The following is a 16661-nucleotide window of genomic DNA, read 5'->3' as shown; positions in this document are numbered from 1 at the left end:
GTTGGGCGTATCTAGGACGTCAATGACAACGTTAACAGGCCGGTGTGCCGATCGATAGACGTTCGCAAACATACTGAGGTCAACCCGTCTGTCTGCCTGCGGGAATAGGCAAGTGAGTCAAGAGGAGAGTATGACGGCACACCTCGACTCGGGCTATCCAGGACTCGTCGATAGCCTCCCTTCACGAAGCGCAGGGCATTGCGCTCTTCGAGTAGGTGGAGCACCCCCAGCTCGCGTCTGCCGCCAGGAACTCTTCACGAACCTCGCACTAGTGGACCAGCCTTAGCCCGTCTTTACCTTCGCCTTAAGTCCGCGGATTCCATCCAGGCTGGTGTACTCCTATCAACTAGCGTGAATGAACCTGACGTCAAGCTGTATAGGTGGTAAGGAACACACGCGGCCGATAGCGTCGCTGTGCAATCTCCAACCTTAAACTACCTACGATATCTCGACCATAACGGATGCGAGGACTGCCTCCGCCGCTCGATCCTACTGAATGCAGGGCCTAAAGTGTGCCGACACAGGACAGCCGACGAGATGACGATGATTAGGCTCACCAGGCTAGACGCGCGCTTGCTCAGGCAGACCAGTTGGTGGCAGCTCTCGTCGGACAGCGTGCGTGCAAGGATCAAGCCATCATCCCGCCTTGGGAGCGCATCAACACCGCGTCGGGATACGATAGGCATTCCGAATTCGGAATACGTCCTCAACCACGAAGAGAACATATCCCTGGGTATCAATCCCTGCGAAGCCTTGCAATCGAAATCCCGATATTCCCGACACCTCTGTGGCCCGTACTATTTCAGACATCAGTGAACACCCAGGGCTGCGCCGCGGACAGATGTCAGCGGGTGGACTCCAGGCTTACTTAGTGACCGGGGACAATTGCTGCATTCACTGGGTACATCACCCATATTGAGCATGCAGAAAACTGTGAAATTAACAGGTCAAAGGTCAAACTTTTTTCATGATTGTCTATTGCACAATTGGTGAACCGAACTAGAATAATACTACTTTTGAGTGTGCAAAAACCTGATTGTGGCACAGGATATGTTCTTTGTTCAGCACTATTCATTGAGCTTTCATATGTTTTGCAAGGCAACACTATGAACAAAATTTGACCTTTGTCCGGTTTCTTTCACACTTTCTCAGTGGCTCAATATGGGAATTGCACCCAGTGATTCGGGCTTTGTGACTGGCCGGGGTCGGTTATAACACACGACGTTTCCGGAGGACAATACGGAGACGAGGTTCGGGAGTGACGCAGTACATAGTCAGCTTCGCTCCATGACCGCCGAGGAACTTACTTAGCAGTGTCCTCTAGCTGATAAACGCGAGCTCGTATTGACCGATGAGCCCCTGTGTTTGACATCCCGGAGAAGTCGCAGGTGCCGTAAATAACATAAGCCAGAATTAGTCGGAGGCCGAAGACACCTTCGGTGGATAAGACGCCCTGTCAGTATCGTGATGCTGGGAGACCGGCTCGGAGTACGGGGTTGTCAGCAGCGAACCTTGATTTCGTCGGGGCTAAGCCGAAATACAACACAGCATGCATGCATGAGCAAGCAAGCACCGTGCATATTATGTATCACAGAAGGGCGGCAGCAACGAGAGAGAACACGACCGCCGCAAGACGTGTGTACTATCCGCGAGCCCAACGCTGAGCCGCTCGGCGCATGATTCAAGGACAGCACGCCGCGCCGGACGTCGGCGAGTAGAGCTACAGATACGCAGCCGCGGCGCGCCTGCCTCGGTGGGCCCCGCGGATGGTTCTAGAGGGCTCGCCGCAGAGGCATCCAAGCCACGCGGTCGGTCTGGTGGTGTCACTCTTGAATCATAGTCTGAGCCTGAGCCCAAGACCGGCACAAGCCTATGTTCTTCCCGAGCTGGGTGCTCAACGCGCCGACTCGGATTCGCGACGTGGCGTGCGTGAACGGTGTCCAGCTCGCGCGTCGTCGTCGTAAAGAAGAGCATCAACGCGCGCAGGCCGGTACCGACACAGAGCGGATCAGATCTGCCATGTCAGATACCAGTGCACTGCACCAGATCTCGATCTAATCTAATCGCCGCCAGGCTCAGTTATCAACACCATTCCAAATTGATCACGGCCAAGCAGTTGGCTGATTCCGCTGCTTCACTGACATTCGCAGGGACGGTGAATATCCATGCCGCTACATACATGGGCGAGTGCATGTGGGAATCGTTGACCGACACAGCCGTCCCGGTCACAACGAGAAATACAACACAGTCCGCTCTGCGGCGATAGAGCACAAAAATTTCTGCGCCACCCACCGTTGCGCGTCAATCGGACTCACCGCAGCACAGATAACACCAGGACGTACGTTATTGTGCGCACAGCCTGTCCATCAACAACCGCACTTGACACTTGTACCCATGTACATACATACATACATACGTGGCAATGAGGTCCATTCGGACGGTGGAGTGGAACGATCGGCGCGGAAGCAAAAGATTTCTCTCCCCTCAGGCGTATTGCGATGAAATGGGATCGCGGGAGATTCGAGGCGCAGTATGGGAAGGAGACCCTCAGCGAAGCAACCCCGCACACGACGAGGCTCGCGCCGTGCACCCGACGACGGTGACATAGCCATACATAGAAGGCGCGCGGGAGTACGTACGGGGCTCTAGACCGCTTTCACCGGGAACGCGCAAGAAACGCGACAACAGGCCTGGGCATCCGTCAGGAGACGCCTTTCGGGATATGGACCGCAGAAGGCGGCACCGCGGCCGGGGAAGGCAAACAGGAGGCCTGAATTGCCTGCACTGTGCACGAGCGCGGCGAGTGGGCGAGTACGTACAGCGACCGGAAACACGATCGGGGCCGTGAAGACTACATAGCGATCCACAGAAGATCTCCGAGTCCGCCGCTGGCGTTGACATTGACAGTGACATCGGGATACGGGACGGGCGCGAAGCACCGGGCAACCCTCGGGGCGTCAATGCTTTGGCTTCCGAGCAGACGCCAGTGGGATCGGGCGCTACGTGGCGGATCAGATTCGCACAAGCTGGTGGCGACAGGGCTTCTGTTGCTTTGAAGCAGGTAAGGGAAGGGGGCAGAGAAGGCAAGTCGATGGACGGGAATGCGTGATGTCGATGGGGTTGTACGTACAAGTACGACTCGGAGGAGGGGACGGCTGTGCTCAACGTGGCGTCCACTGTGCAAACGTGGGTGATGCGCCTGGGTGCGATATGGGAACACGTCGCCACGCCCGTGCGAGCGCACTGGGGTAGCAGAATGTAAGACGTCGCTCCCCGCGCCACAACACATTGCGATGTGCATTCCCTCAGCTCACAGAGCAGAGCAAGTACAGACACGGTGGTCACGATCGCTGGATCCCTCTCAAAGCAAGGCAGAATCAGAAGAGTATGTTGGTTGAAGGAGCGATAGAGTCCTCTCGTGCAAGACCTGAGACCTAAGGAGACGCATCTTGCAAGTCTTGAAGCAGAGTCCGAGCATCGGGGTGCAAACTCGGGTGGCGTCAATTATCGACCGCAGATCGCACAGTCTTTATGGGCGAGATTGTCGCATGGCAAATTGCAGAAGGGCAAACCAGGGGCACGAGCATTCGGGCCAGATATGACGAGTGCAGCCAGGATTTTCGCGCGTGCGGCTGCGGGGTATACTCGGGTGGCGTCGTCGACGATCAGAAGCAGATAATCGTGTCGTCGCCTGCGTGGTTCATAATGCTGGCCGCGTTTTCTTCGTTATTCGCGAATCGGATTAGGGTTTTGAGGGCGAGCAGGGGCGGTGTTGCCAGCGTGGGGTCGGGCCTGAGGCCCGAGCAGAGGATTCGCGATTATCGCGAGAGCAAGTGCGGGATTAAAGAAGGTTCCCGTCGTGGCTTGTCGATGTCGCTGCTAGTTGCCTAGTCGTATATATGGCTAGCACTGGTATAATATACCGCTCTTGTTCATGTTCTTGTTCGCAACGCGGGTACTTATCACCCGCAGCTTTGATTTGGACATGTTGGATGTGTTATTTGCCCAGGCTGGCTTCCAATTTAGAGTGGGATACGAACTTACCGAGGCGCAGGTACGAGGCCCCGAATCCCGAATGCCGCTGCGGGTAATGTCGGGCTCGAGCGGAACCTTGATTCATGAATGAGGTGGGAGGGATGTGCGCAGTCCTATAGATAGATAGCCATGGGCCCCGGTAAGTCCGAGGCTGCGGGATGGGCTGGGTACTGTAATGGATGGTCGAGTGATGGTGTGGGTGGGCTGCCAAGGCTGACTGAAGGAGACAGGCGCACGTTTGCGGGAGCGCGCCCGGGAGGAATGGGAAATGAATACACAACGAAGGCGGGCGAAGATAACAGGAAGAAGAAGCAGGACGCGGATTGGCGTCGACGTGTATGTAGATATGTTGGACGCGATCTACGTGGATATGTTTAGGGCCCACGTGTGATGGGAGCGGGAGTCGGGACGGTTGGAGGGGAGGTGTGGCAGGACACGAACAGGGGAGAAAGTCTGGGGTAGAGGATGATGTATACGGGGAAATAGGAGTGCGTGCAGCGCTGCGGTCGAGGGTGACGAGGAGGGCGGCTCAATCGGGGGGCGACCGAGGACTGGGAAAGATCGAAAGAGGTTGATTGATTGGACGGTGGCGCCGTCGGCCTGGGGAGATAAGGCACGGGGGATGAGTGTGGGAATAGGAAGCGTCGGACCGAGATGACCAGAACGGGCAATTTGCTATTCGAGTGGAGCGTGCTGGTTCTGGATTGCAGGACTGCCAGCCCAGCGGTCTCAGATCCTTCGCAGGGGCAGAAGAATGGAGCGATTGCCAGCCCAAGCCTTTATTAACCGCCGCTATCTCCCTGCTCTCAGACCATCGCCCCGGCTGCAGCATCCACGACGCCGCCCTCGTCGTGCCCCTCGACCACTTGTACATAGCAGCCCGCAAAATTGCGTGGGTAAGCGCGACAGCGATGATGCGCTTGACGTCACTGACTGCTCCACCGACCTAGGTCCCGCCTCTTAACAAACACCCCGACCCCGTTTCTCTCCTGCCCGCATTTCTGCCATGGTCTACTCGACGCCGGCCACCGACGCCGCCCCCGTCTTCCGCCCGCAGCACCGCCGCACCCGCTCCTCCACCGCCACCTTCTCCAGCGAGCGCGGCGACGGCGCCTTTGCCTCGCTCGGCGCCCTCCCCCGCCGCAAGGCCGCCCCCGCCAAAAAGTTCCACTTTCGCTCGTCCGAGGAGGACGAAGACGACGACGACGACGACGCGATTCCCCCGCCGCTCGACGCCGTCACGCGCAAGGGCGGGCCCGCTCTCAACTCGCTTGGCCTCTCGGTCGACACCGCGAACCTCGCCCCGCGCAGACCCTCCCCGCAACCCCAGCCGCTCCTCGTCCCCTTCCCACGCTCCTCCCCCCGCAACTCTCCGTATGGCCCGCCGTCTCCGCGCCCATTCTCCCCGCGGCCCTCGCTAATGCACCGCACGCCCTCCTCCCCCGTCATCCTCCTATCCAACGGCAAGCCCCTGAAATCGTCGCTCAAGTCGTCCACCTCCTCCCCCAACATCCCCGCCCTCCACATACGCACCCAGTCCGCGCCCTCCACGCCGTCAGTCAAGTCCGTGCACTTTGGCGACGAGGACGACGACGAGGAGAACGCCGACGCCAAGCGCCCCATCGAGCACGTCCGCGTCTTCAAGTCCTCCGGCAAGCCCGCAAGTCTCCTCTCTTTCAAGCCAGGCGAGGACACCGAGACCGAGACCGAAGCCGAGTCCTCCGGATACCCCTTCCCCACCATGCCCCCGCTCTCGCCCGCATCACCGTCCACGTCTCAACCCCACTCGCACTGGGAAATCGACGCCAGCCCCGCCGTCACATCACCCATCCCGCGGCCCAGCCCCTCGCCCTACGCCAACATCCACCTCGAGACCGTCACGCTCCCGCGCACGCGGCCCTACACGCTGCGCGGCTCCGTCCTCGTGCGCAACCTCTCCTTCGAGAAGGCCGTCGCCGTGCGCTTCACGCTCGACGACTGGCAGACCACGTCCGAGGTCACCTGCAAGCACGTCGTCTCGCTCCCGAGCATCCCGCCGCCCTTCCCGCGCACGCGCACCGTCGGCGACGCGGTCGGCATCATCGCGCACGCGTCCTCGCAGGCGGGCGACGACATGCCGCCCCCGGACGGCCGCCCGCAGTGGGACCGCTTCAGTTTTGTGATCCGCCTCGAGGACTACGAGCACCGCCTGAACGAGCGCACGCTCTACATGGTCGGGCGCTACACCGCGCCGGGCGTCGGCGAGTGGTGGGACAACAACGACGGGAAGAACTACCGCGTCGGCTTCAGGAAGGTCGTGGACGCGCCCGCCGTGAAGACGCCCGAGAGCCCCGTGCTCAGCTCGAGCCAGCAGGGCAGCTTCCGCGCGCCGAGCACGCTCAGGACCACCCCGGTCACGGGCCAGGTCCGCACCGACGAGAAGCCGAGCCCGCCCGCGTCCAGGGGGGTGTCCGTGTCGCTGGACAGCGTCCCGGCGGTGAAGCCCGCCGCGCTCGTGCGCACGAACTCGGGCCCGCCGTCGGTGCTGCCGGGGATGCTGCCGTACACGCCGCCGCCGCCGCCGCCGCCCCAGCGCCGCGGGGGCGGTTCGATGAAGCTCAAGCTGACGAATTACGCCGCGCCGAGCGTGCCCAGTGTGGGCATGCAGCCCGCGGGCCCGCTCAGTCCAATTGGGGGGAACGGAAGTGGGATCTTCAGCCCGGTTGGGTTTGGGAGCCCGCCGAAGGTGGCCAGTCCGAAGGAGCAGGAGCAGGAGTGCGAGCAGCGGATTGAGGATGTCGAGCGGGAGTGGAAGGAGGCGTTTTATTGGGACGGGCGGTATATGCGCGAGGACGAGGATGAGAAGAAGGAAGCCGCGGAGGAGCCGGAGCACCACGAGAAGGTGGAGGTGAAGATGGTGGGCGAGATCGTGGGCGGGCAGTTCGTGACGACGGTCGTGCCGGTGCAGAAGGAGAAGGACGAGGCGCCGACGCCGAGCATGAGCTCCGCGGAGAGCTCGCCGCCGGACTCGGGCGTCGTGACGCCCGTGCACGGCGAGGACGCCGCCGAGTCGGCGGGGTCGGGCGCGACGACGCCGCGGGGCGCGAGCACGAAGGACAGCTCGTACGCGGCGTTTGTGCGCCAGTTTTGCTTTGCGCAGAGCCCGCTGGGTGGGCCCGCGAGCGCGGCGAGCACGCCGACGCCGACCAATGTGAACAACAGCGGCTGGCTCGGGCTGGAGGGGTATGGGTTTGGGTTTGGCGGGACGGACGTGGGGTTTGGGTTTGGGATGGGGAGGAGGCTGGGCGAGGGGGGGATGGGTGTCGGGAGTGCATGAGTGTGAATCGCGGCGGCGGGGCGGACTTGGACGTTAGGTGAGTTTCCGGTCTTCGTTGCTGGCGCGCGCCGTCGTCTCAGACATTTACGACTGGCCAAACGGCAGACGCTGACTACTTGTACTCGCAGGTCCTGCAAGGTCCGCCCGGCGTATAGAGTCGCTGTAACATAAATCAATCAAACACGACGTGAACGCTCGCACTTGGAAGGATCCCCTGCCCGAATTCCCTTATGCGGGGCCCCCGCCCTCCCCCCCGCCTGCTCCCCGGTGTCGCTCCTGCCTGAAGGGGCGCCGTCACGTGTGCCCGGCCGGGTCTTGCGCGGGGGGTCGTACGTAAACGGAGGTGGTATAGTTATTCGTTATCTGCTCAACAGTCAAGAAGCGCGGCTGCTTGCTCGCTGGTCTCGCTTTTCTCTCTCAAGTCGCTCGCTCTCTGTCATCAAGAAAATCACTACATTTAAACGGAATATCTGGCGTCTCCCCGATCTGACGGCGGCTCTCTGTTTTTTGCTTTTTCTCATCTCGTCTCGGGTCTCGGCACTCGCAATGTCTACAAGAACTACTACTGTTACGCTCATCACGCCTGGTTACGCCCTAATGACACCCACCGTCGCATCCATCCATTCATCACCTTCCCCCCCCCCCCCATCCCATCCTCTCGGACTATAAAACGCTGCCATGCCATACACGCGCGCAGCACGCTTGCTCTCCCGATTTCCTTTCACTCCACTTCAACGTATTTATTCCATGCTAGCTCGTTCATCCGTCCATCCATCCATCCGTTTTGTATGCTCCTCGCCTGCGCGCTCAACCGTACGTACTCACTCATCCCCATCATCATACCCCCTCCCCCTCGTTACCCCTCCTCCCGGCTGAGTTGGACCAGATCGCATCTGGTGTTGCCGGTGGTGTTTGTCTCGTTGTGTCGTCCGTACATACATACTCTGCCGCTTTTTTGGTTTGGCTTGCGGTTCTGTTTTTCTTCTGTTTTTTTTTGCAATGTAACATTAGTACCCGTCAATCGAGGAGTTCTCTTTTTTTTGCAAAGGCATGTCTTGGTGCTGCGGCCAAGTGGATTGCGCGGTCGGGTGAACGGAACGGTGTTGAATTTGGCACTTGCGTTTGCGGTGTCAATCAGAGCTCGATATGAACGGACATTGACGCTATCATTGGCATTTCCGAGGAGATATGGTGCGTGGCGGTACTATTATAATCACCGGTCAATTGAACTGACAGCCGTATCATTGATTCTATGTATCATGGGTGCTTGGAATACAACGCCGGCCGTGAGCAGATGTGTGTGGTTTGTGTGTACAGGCTTGGTGACCGTAAGTATCTGACTTGTTATTCTCACTGCAGGAGTGTCCGTTGGACATTGGAGCCAGCGATTGTGTGTTCGTATCCCGACCGACGCAGCCCACGGCGACAATACCAATCCATCACCCATTCCAAATTGCGCGCGATCATCCGAATTCCTATTATTGTGATGCGCGCCTGTCTGCGTGTACTGTATGTACATGGGAACGAAGGTGTGATATCCGGTGTGGGAAGCTTAAGGGGACGGGGGCTGGTATAGCCCGCTTCGTGGATGTTAATTGACCAGGAAATCAGAGAAGGTCGAGCTTGGTGTTGGGGTGATGGGTTCCATGTCAGGTATGTATATGAGCTAACAGCTGTGTTGGGACTGCGAGAGATAGCGTGAAGGGCGGGACGCGCGAGGTACGCCCGATATTTGCTGGACGGAGGGGTGAGGGTATTTTTGCACAAGCCAGCCTCGCATGAGAATCCGCTGTCCGAAAAAAATGCAGGGAAGGCGCGAGTCTAACTCTGACTGTCAAGCCATTGTTCGTCGAGTTGGTCGTCGCCCTTCCCGTCCATGAATCAATTGTCCCTGTGCGTCCGAATTCAGCCCAGCGTTGGCGTATCAGCACGCAGTGTTCTCGATGCGATTCAGCATATACAGGGTGCAAGATGCAAGAGCCCAAGATAGTATACACATAGTTGAACTCTACGTAGATCAATCGCACGATCGGCGTACATACTTTGCGTGCCATGGCTTCGCAAAATAGGTCGAAACATGACCCGATGCCGTGGGGAAGAGGCGGAGTTGCTTGGGTTGCAGCCTGCTGGGCCCAGGCGGGGAGGGAATTATGGAAAGGAAACCTGTGCGGGACAGGTGCGGAGGCGCGACTGAATTGATCGAAAGTAGGTCGGGTCGGGATGCACGATCTAGTTAGCGTCCAGAAACTCGCGGCAGCAGATACCAGGAACGGGTGACCGACTGCTAGGAATTGGGGTTCAAGTTGCACCGATAGATAGAATAAGAAGCATAGGGGCGTGCCCAAATGTGACTGCGAAGAGCGCGCAGGAAATGGCTCAGGGCGGGACCGCCGATCGTTTGAATGGCGCGGGTCGGACACGGTCGGGTGCGGGTGGTACGCGGGGCGAGATGCCAGTATTGAAGACTTACAAGCTATTGCAGAGGACGATAAGGCACAAATGAACGTACCAGGAGATCAGCGCGCCCGGAGTTAACCTAGTGACTGTCATTAGATCCCGCGTCCATCTGAAGCACTATACGTGCGTTAGCCTCAGACGAAGGCAAGATAGGTAATGATTGCGTACCTTCTTCTGGTAGTTCCTCTCGATTTGGGCGGGACGATGATCCTGGAAACTTGCGCGCACATGCATCGGCAACCGCCAGCGATCTACTGTGTGCATGCTTCGACACAAAAGTAGTGAGCTCAAAGCAGAAGCTTTAGCCCTGCTTCCACGCTGGGCATCATCCCGACTGCCTCATGGCGATTGAGAAGTTTCAGCCTCAAGGGATGTCAGGAACCGGGATGGACGAATGTCTTGGGTGTCGTCTGCAAAATGGATGCTGAATTGCGTGTGATCACGAGGATCAGTCAAATTAGAAACCGAGAGAGAGAGATTGTACACTCATCGGGTAGTCATTCCATATCCGGGACTTGGGGAGTAGTCTCGATCAAGAAAGACGTTTATCTAAACATTGATTACGCTAATCCTGACCGCAAGTTTTCGTGTTCATCTAATCCGTTGGGATCGGGAAGTACTCGAACATCTACTAGTGGGCTGACTCGGGACAAATGCAAAGATGAAAAGACGGAACCTGAGGTTCCTCTTTAGAACAGACTCGGTCAATGCATCCCGCTGTCCAAGTGGCAAGCAACAACTGTCAGGCCGACACGGATATAAACAGAGAACTCACCTTGGATTTGGAAATCCCTTTGCTCCAGATATCGACACGTAAGTCACAAACAGGTAGAGAGCTGTACTCAAATATATCTGTACAGGTTAGCTCACAAGAAAATCCCGGAACGAAGTGCGAGTGGCATATAGCAGTCCTAAAGATGGACGTCCTTAGCTAGTGCGTATTGTCGAAATCATTGCTCGCCGCTCCGTCATGGGAATAATATGCGTCTCGCAATCGCGTAAAGCCAGCGGAATAAGTACATATCCTTCCGTAGAAGACAGCCACAAACGCGACAAACGCGCGTCCCGTGACGACAATTGATGACAGCCAATCGGAACTATTCCCGCGCGAACAGTGTACTGACCGGCAAGCCTGGGGCGTGGCTCACTCGCTCACGTCGCTATTGAACAATCTACTAGGTAAGTAGTTTGGCTCCTTCATCATGATCCAATACAATGGCCTTATATTGGATTGCTATGACGAAGTAAGACCACAGCACTATGGCCGAGAAACTCGCTTCTCGAGCTGCAGGTTCAAAAGAGCCGCAATTTGGGTCGGCGGCTTCAACGCGTCATAATAAAATCGCAAGAACGTCTCTGGCTTCGGAGACACAGATACCGGAGTCAGCGACGACCGTGGATAGGCAAGATCATGCTCTACAGCACGATACGTCCGTCATCGGACGCCTCCCGAATGAACTGCTGCTGATCGTCTGGAAGCATCTACGCCCGTTCATCAAGACGTACACCTATCGTGGCAAGCGTAAAGCTTCCGTGGGGAAGGAGATTGTTGCGTCTCTCCCGTACCCGTTTATTCTCTCCTGGGTATCCTCACGTTGGAGGACATTGGCTATCGGCACACCCGAACTATGGAACCACGTGGATGTCTCGCCCGTGTCCTCTGGTCGGATCCTGGAGTTTCAGCTCCAGCGATCACAGGCCTATCCACTCCGTGTTGAACTCAGGTGTCACGCGGATAAGCCCTTTGAGCCTGCAGTCCCCGGACCTGCCTCGCGAATGCAGGACTTAGTGGAGCTGCTGATAACCAGTTCAGCAGACAGATGGGAGAGCTTGGATGTGACCATCGATGGGCCGTTAGCTGTGTTCTGCACCGACAGCAACAGGTCTTTGGCTTTCCAGCTGCAAGATGTGTCCTGTCCACGGCTGAGGGAATTGTCGATAAAGGATGACCGGCGGTGCCGTGGTGATGAAAGTTTCACTATCCTCAAGAAGCGGCCTAGGGATCTTTCTCGGCTCATTGTCTCAGGAGCACCACTCAAATCTCATCTTCATCTGTTTCCTGGGTTGTCATATCTCAGGCTGGAGTCTGTGGATTACCTTCCGACTGCAAAGCAACTTTGTGACGCCCTTGCTACTTGCATATCTTTGACGGAATTCGTCACCGTCGGAGTTTGCTTCTGGGATTGGGCTAAAGATCGACAGCCGATTCATTTACCAGCCCTCCGTACGCTCGAGGTCTCGCTGACGGGATCGGATGGAGGCGAGGAATTCACTGCTCATCTGTTCACTTGTCTAGATGCTCCGAATATGCGAGAGCTACGGTTTTCCAACTGCGACGGGTACGCCGTGGCTTGCGTCATAACGGTATCGAATAAAAGGCCCGCATTTTCGCACCAAATTACAAACGTCGCCTTGTGCCATACCCGGGCCATTCCCGAGTCTCGGGCACCCCGCAGATACGCTACGCATACGCTGCTTGCCAAGTTCTGCGCATGTTTCCCTTCCGTGCAGGAACTACGATTGTGTCCGTGCTGGGCGACAGAAGTAATGGGGGTCCTCAAAAGGGTTGACCGCGTTTCTAATGTGGAAGGTATATTCTGTTCGTGTCTGCGAACACTCACTCTTGACAATCAATATCATACAACCCGTGGCCTTGGTGGCGGTGCGCCGTCTCTGGAGCTGGAGGGTGAGCTACGCAACCTCATCGAGTTTCGCAGGTCCGAGGACATCCCTATCGAGCATGTCAACCTTGCCCGCCACGTTTCATCAATGTTCTGTTCCTCTTCTTTGACCTGGCTTCGAGAAAATGTCCAGCTTAAGATCACAGCCTGAAGATATCACCGGTCATTTGGATGGCGAGAGTGTGTGGGTTGCTCCGTTTCCAGGCGTCGCCCGCCGTCGAGGGCCCAGTCGCCCCGCTCGGCCTTAACCTCATTACATTTATTCTCGTAATATCACCGAGTTATCTGGCGCTCCAATATTCATGTAAGTATGATAGAACGACCGGCAATATACATGATATCCATCTACGCTCTCCATGACCAGCCTCCTTTGTCTCTGGCATCGAGCCATCTGACGTACAGCACGCAAAACGCGGCACTGAGCAACAATACTCCGTCATATATCACTACCTCGTTATACTTCGTCTTCAAAGAGCCTAGCGTCGCCATCATGTATCTCAGAGAGATGGCATTCTGGCTGCTCAAGCTTCCGCTCCTCTGATGACTCCCCAATATGACACCTGCAATAGGAGCACCGAAGATTGCGCCTAGTCCTCGTATGAAATAGATAACTCCGTTTACCGATGAGTAGTTCTCCACACCATATATCTCCGCGATGGTCGTGGGCACCAGTGCGTTGTAGCCTCCAGCATAGATGCCGTACGAAACGACGAAGAGTAGAAAACGGACTCGCGAAGCGTCATACCAAAATGCAAAGACGGATAAGCCGGATAAGAAGACCTGTATAACATACATAGGTTAGATGCTGGCGTCCTGAGCGGCGGCAGTTCAAGCATACACTCAGAATCATGGTATTTTGCCGCCCAACTCGATCCGCAATCACGCCCATCAAGACACGAGAGACGCTGTTGACCGCATTATTCATTGCAAGGAGCAGACTCCCAGCCGAGCTGCTGTACGACAATATGGATGTTGAGTACGTCGTCATGTAGTACAGGGGAACCACGTTCCCTGAAGCTTGCAGGAACGCTCCGAGCGACTATCCCAACATCTCAGAGGCGACGTGGACTCCATCAGGGTAAGACGAACCTGCCACAGGAATGCACCGCGCTTGACGAGGTTCATATTCAATCCAGCTTGGCCAACAGGCCTTGATCCAGATGCCGTGCGGAACAGCGAGGCCTTCTTGCGAATCACGCACGCAGTCGGCAGCCCAACTGCAAGGTTCCACAGACCCAGGATCCTAAGCGTCCACCCTACGCCATAGCGATCCAGGAGGATGCGCAGGACTGGGGCCAGCACCAACCCGCCGATACCACTTCCTGACAGTATAACGCCCATTGCGAAGCCCCTATGTCGGTCGAAATACGGAGGGGTGAGCGATATTATGGGGAAGTAGTATGCACTGGAGCCGATGCCGTAGAGCAAGGCCTGAGTGAGGAATAAATGCCAAAGCTAACATGGCGCTCATCAGCGTATTTTCACGACGTGTAGCACCGCGTATCTCGCCAAACATCATCACGGTTTGTAACGGACTTGAGCTTACTCTGGTGCTGAAACTAGCGAGAATCAAACCAAGGCTCATGATAACGACACCGGAAACCGTGATCCACCTGACATCCTTCGTGCGAGCGATGAGGGGATTTACGACAATACCCCCACTCCAGGTGAGACCAGTGCCGATACTGCCTACCAAGGACACAAAGGCGTCCTGGCCGATGGCATCCTTCACAGTGCTCCGGGGAGAGGTATACATTTCCTGCGTGTGCGTTGATAAAAAAATATACATTATTGACAAGTTTAAACATACTTGGAAGATACCGTATATGGAGTTAATGCCAATGACCTGGAAGATCATGAGGAAGCCGGACAGGAGGAGGAGCGTCTGATAAGTACGAGTCACAAGAGGCTCCTCGAGGGCGGCCTCGACATTCCTGGAAGACTCAGCGGTATCCGCCCTCGAGAGGCTGCCGTCTGGAACAGATCTAGATATGTCGTGTAGCGCATAGTTGTCCAGACGCGAGTCCATGATGGTGGTAGTCGCGGGCAGAGCCGCTAGTAGGGAGCAGCGGGGAGCGAAGTCATCGGACAGGTTCGGATTCACCCAGCGCGATGGCATTTCACGTGCCTAGTCTATTTGTCGGGATGTCGATATGTCAACTTGTCTATGTCATAAGAGACACAAAGGAACTCGCCTTGCGCATATGGCGCTCGAGTGAATAGTCTTTTTAGCTCAACCCCACCTCCCCATACCAGCACCAACCTTCTCCCATCTCCGGCAAACCCAACCAACACTGACCGGACCGAAAATCGTGCAGAGTACGGTCGCCCATATGCAGACCAGGAACAGCTCGTCTTCCAAGAGCCCGGCGGTCTTCGCGACTTGAGCTATCAGCAGGCCAATTTCGCCACGAGCGACCATCGCGAGGCCAAGCAAGGAGGTTGGTAAGAGTAAGGACGTCGGTGGGGGAGACGGGGCGGGTTCTGAAGACGACGTCGAGATCGTAGCCTCTTGCTCCAGCGATCTTACGGCAGTCGAGGAGGGTCCGTCTGGACTGCTTTCCGCTGAAGGTGAAGACTCTAGTTGTACGACATTATTGGGCCCAGATGCTACAAACCTACCCTTGGGCGTCGGTGAGGCTGGGGGAGTGGGAGGAGTCGCCGCCTTGGCATTTTTATCAGAAATTGTAGTAGGATGGGGATGAGGCGCCTTCTTTGGCGATTCCTCTGCTTTGCAGTCCTTCATTTTGAGACCGCTCTCGGTGGATTTCGTAGATTTGGCTGCCATGCGCTTTCGTCTGGTCAACCATGACGATAGATTGTCGACCACGGGGAGCCAAGCGCCGCAGAGGATCTTGGCACCAGTCATTATGATAGCATATACCATCCCTTTCCATACCACGGGTCCTCTGAACATGGTCTTCACGGGTATGGCAAAGCCTATGCTGGCAAAGAATATCGGACGTAAGATGTAAGATAGCGCTGGGTTGATATATTGTTCGAATGTGTAGCGGAAGCTCGGTGCAGTTGCAGTAGAAAGCGCATCGGATGCGCTAGAAGCGGCGGGAGAGCCGGAAAGAAATGCGAGCACTATACCAGCAATGAACGCCCCGAGCAGGGGAGAAGTGCCTGCCAGGCTTGCGATTGCAACATAACCCGTAGTCAGGAGGACGATGACTGCAAGATTGACTTCATGCTTCAGTCTTTCGGGCGTCAAGCGCAGGAGGATGGACACCAAAGGTGCGAACAACCATTTCGCAAGTATCCAGGACAGCGCGAGCATACCAAAAGACGCTAAGAGTGGCCTGCCGATGGTCCATCCCACAGAGGTAGACGACGAGGAGCCGAGGACAACCACCACTTTCAGTAGGATAAGTCCGACGACATCGTCCGCCATGGCCGCACTCATAAGGACAGCTCCAAGTTTACTCTGGCCTATCTGTTCGCCGATACCGCCTTTGACCGAACTCAGCACGGAGAACGTAGTACCGAGGCTGGTAGAGCTCAGCGCAGCACCCGCTGCAAACGCGTGCAGGAGAGAATACCCGGGGCGAAGAATCAGACTGAAATAGACAAGAGAGCTCACTATCGGAGCTATCATTCCCGTGCATGCGATCGCAAGTGATATTGGCAGTGCAGGCAGAGCATGGGACAGAGGTGTATTCAGGCCACCTATATCGAGGCAATAGGTCAGTCCAACGAATCTGTCTTGATACAGAGAGGCATACCTTCCAGTACCATTAAACATAGTCCGATGTATCCTAGTATTTCGAAAGCTGCCATCCACTCCTGGGCCAAAATGCCGGCTAGAGGCGTCCCAAATATGACACCTACGGATATCTCGCCCAGGAGGCCAGCACCAGAGATAACATTCTCAACTAGCACTCTAAATAAATTCAATGCGACCAGGAAAGACGAGACAGAGAGCAGAGCCGATAGGGTAGGCTCAGTATATGCGTAGCTGTATGCATCTGCGTCGGACGACATGATGGCCACATTCCAAGTGTGATTAGTTGCGCAGACACTGCTCGAGCGCCTTGTCGGCGGTTCCGTTCACTAGTCAGTACTAGTCAGTTATGGTCTGATACATCTCGCACGACTGAGGGAGGCGCCAATCGAGACGGGCATTGCCTGCGGCGCGGAATGTGCTTCTCCTAATTTAGCGGAGGGAG

General features: G+C 56.4%; 4 protein-coding genes across 4 annotated transcripts; 2 read left to right on the top strand and 2 right to left on the bottom strand.

The window, feature by feature from the left end:
• Nucleotides 1-5041: 5041 nt before the first annotated feature.
• GLOTRDRAFT_134851 (uncharacterized protein) lies at nt 5042-7372 on the top strand (the record flags this gene model as incomplete). Its single annotated transcript, XM_007862387.1, has 1 exon — nt 5042-7372. One exon carries the CDS (start codon nt 5042-5044, stop codon nt 7349-7351), a length of 2310 nt encoding a protein of 769 aa, XP_007860578.1. The 3' UTR covers nt 7352-7372.
• A 3696-nt stretch (nt 7373-11068) lies between these two features.
• Nucleotides 11069-12640, top strand: GLOTRDRAFT_123856 (uncharacterized protein; the record flags this gene model as incomplete). The annotated part of the gene is made up of 1 exon (XM_007862386.1): nt 11069-12640. One exon carries the CDS (start codon nt 11069-11071, stop codon nt 12638-12640), a length of 1572 nt encoding a protein of 523 aa, XP_007860577.1.
• Nucleotides 12641-12776: 136 nt separating this feature from the next.
• Nucleotides 12777-14389, bottom strand: GLOTRDRAFT_51975 (MFS general substrate transporter). Its single transcript, XM_007862139.1, has 5 exons — nt 14300-14389; nt 14036-14248; nt 13579-13944; nt 13328-13528; nt 12777-13269 (listed from the first exon to the last, which is right to left on the bottom strand). The coding sequence occupies exons 1-5, from the start codon at nt 14345-14347 to the stop codon at nt 12835-12837; spliced, it is 1263 nt and encodes a 420-aa protein (XP_007860330.1). The 5' UTR covers nt 14348-14389; the 3' UTR covers nt 12777-12834.
• A 333-nt stretch (nt 14390-14722) lies between these two features.
• Nucleotides 14723-16476, bottom strand: GLOTRDRAFT_67449 (Sodium/hydrogen exchanger; the record flags this gene model as incomplete). Its single annotated transcript, XM_007862385.1, has 3 exons — nt 14723-14998; nt 15320-16161; nt 16218-16476. 3 exons carry the CDS (start codon nt 16474-16476, stop codon nt 14723-14725), a joined length of 1377 nt encoding a protein of 458 aa, XP_007860576.1.
• Nucleotides 16477-16661: the final 185 nt, after the last annotated feature.

This window comes from Gloeophyllum trabeum, assembly GCF_000344685.1.
Source record: "Gloeophyllum trabeum ATCC 11539 unplaced genomic scaffold GLOTRscaffold_00001, whole genome shotgun sequence".
NCBI classification, from domain to species: domain Eukaryota; kingdom Fungi; phylum Basidiomycota; class Agaricomycetes; order Gloeophyllales; family Gloeophyllaceae; genus Gloeophyllum; species Gloeophyllum trabeum.
Note: the sequence above shows the minus strand (reverse complement) of the source record. Positions and strands in the feature narration are given on the sequence as shown.

What these genes read in the sequence shown, in the direction of transcription:
- GLOTRDRAFT_51975 (XM_007862139.1), bottom strand. Translation starts at nt 14,347, where the DNA reads ATGATCTTCCAGGTCATTGGCATTAACTCCATATACGGTATCTTCCAA. An exon ending in CCATATACGGTATCTTCCAA is followed by an intron (nt 14,249 to 14,299) that starts GTATGTTTAAAC and finishes ACGCACACGCAG; the next exon opens with GAAATGTATACCTCTCCCCG. An exon ending in AAAATACCATGATTCTGAGT is followed by an intron (nt 13,270 to 13,327) that starts GTATGCTTGAAC and finishes TATGTTATACAG; the next exon opens with GTCTTCTTATCCGGCTTATC.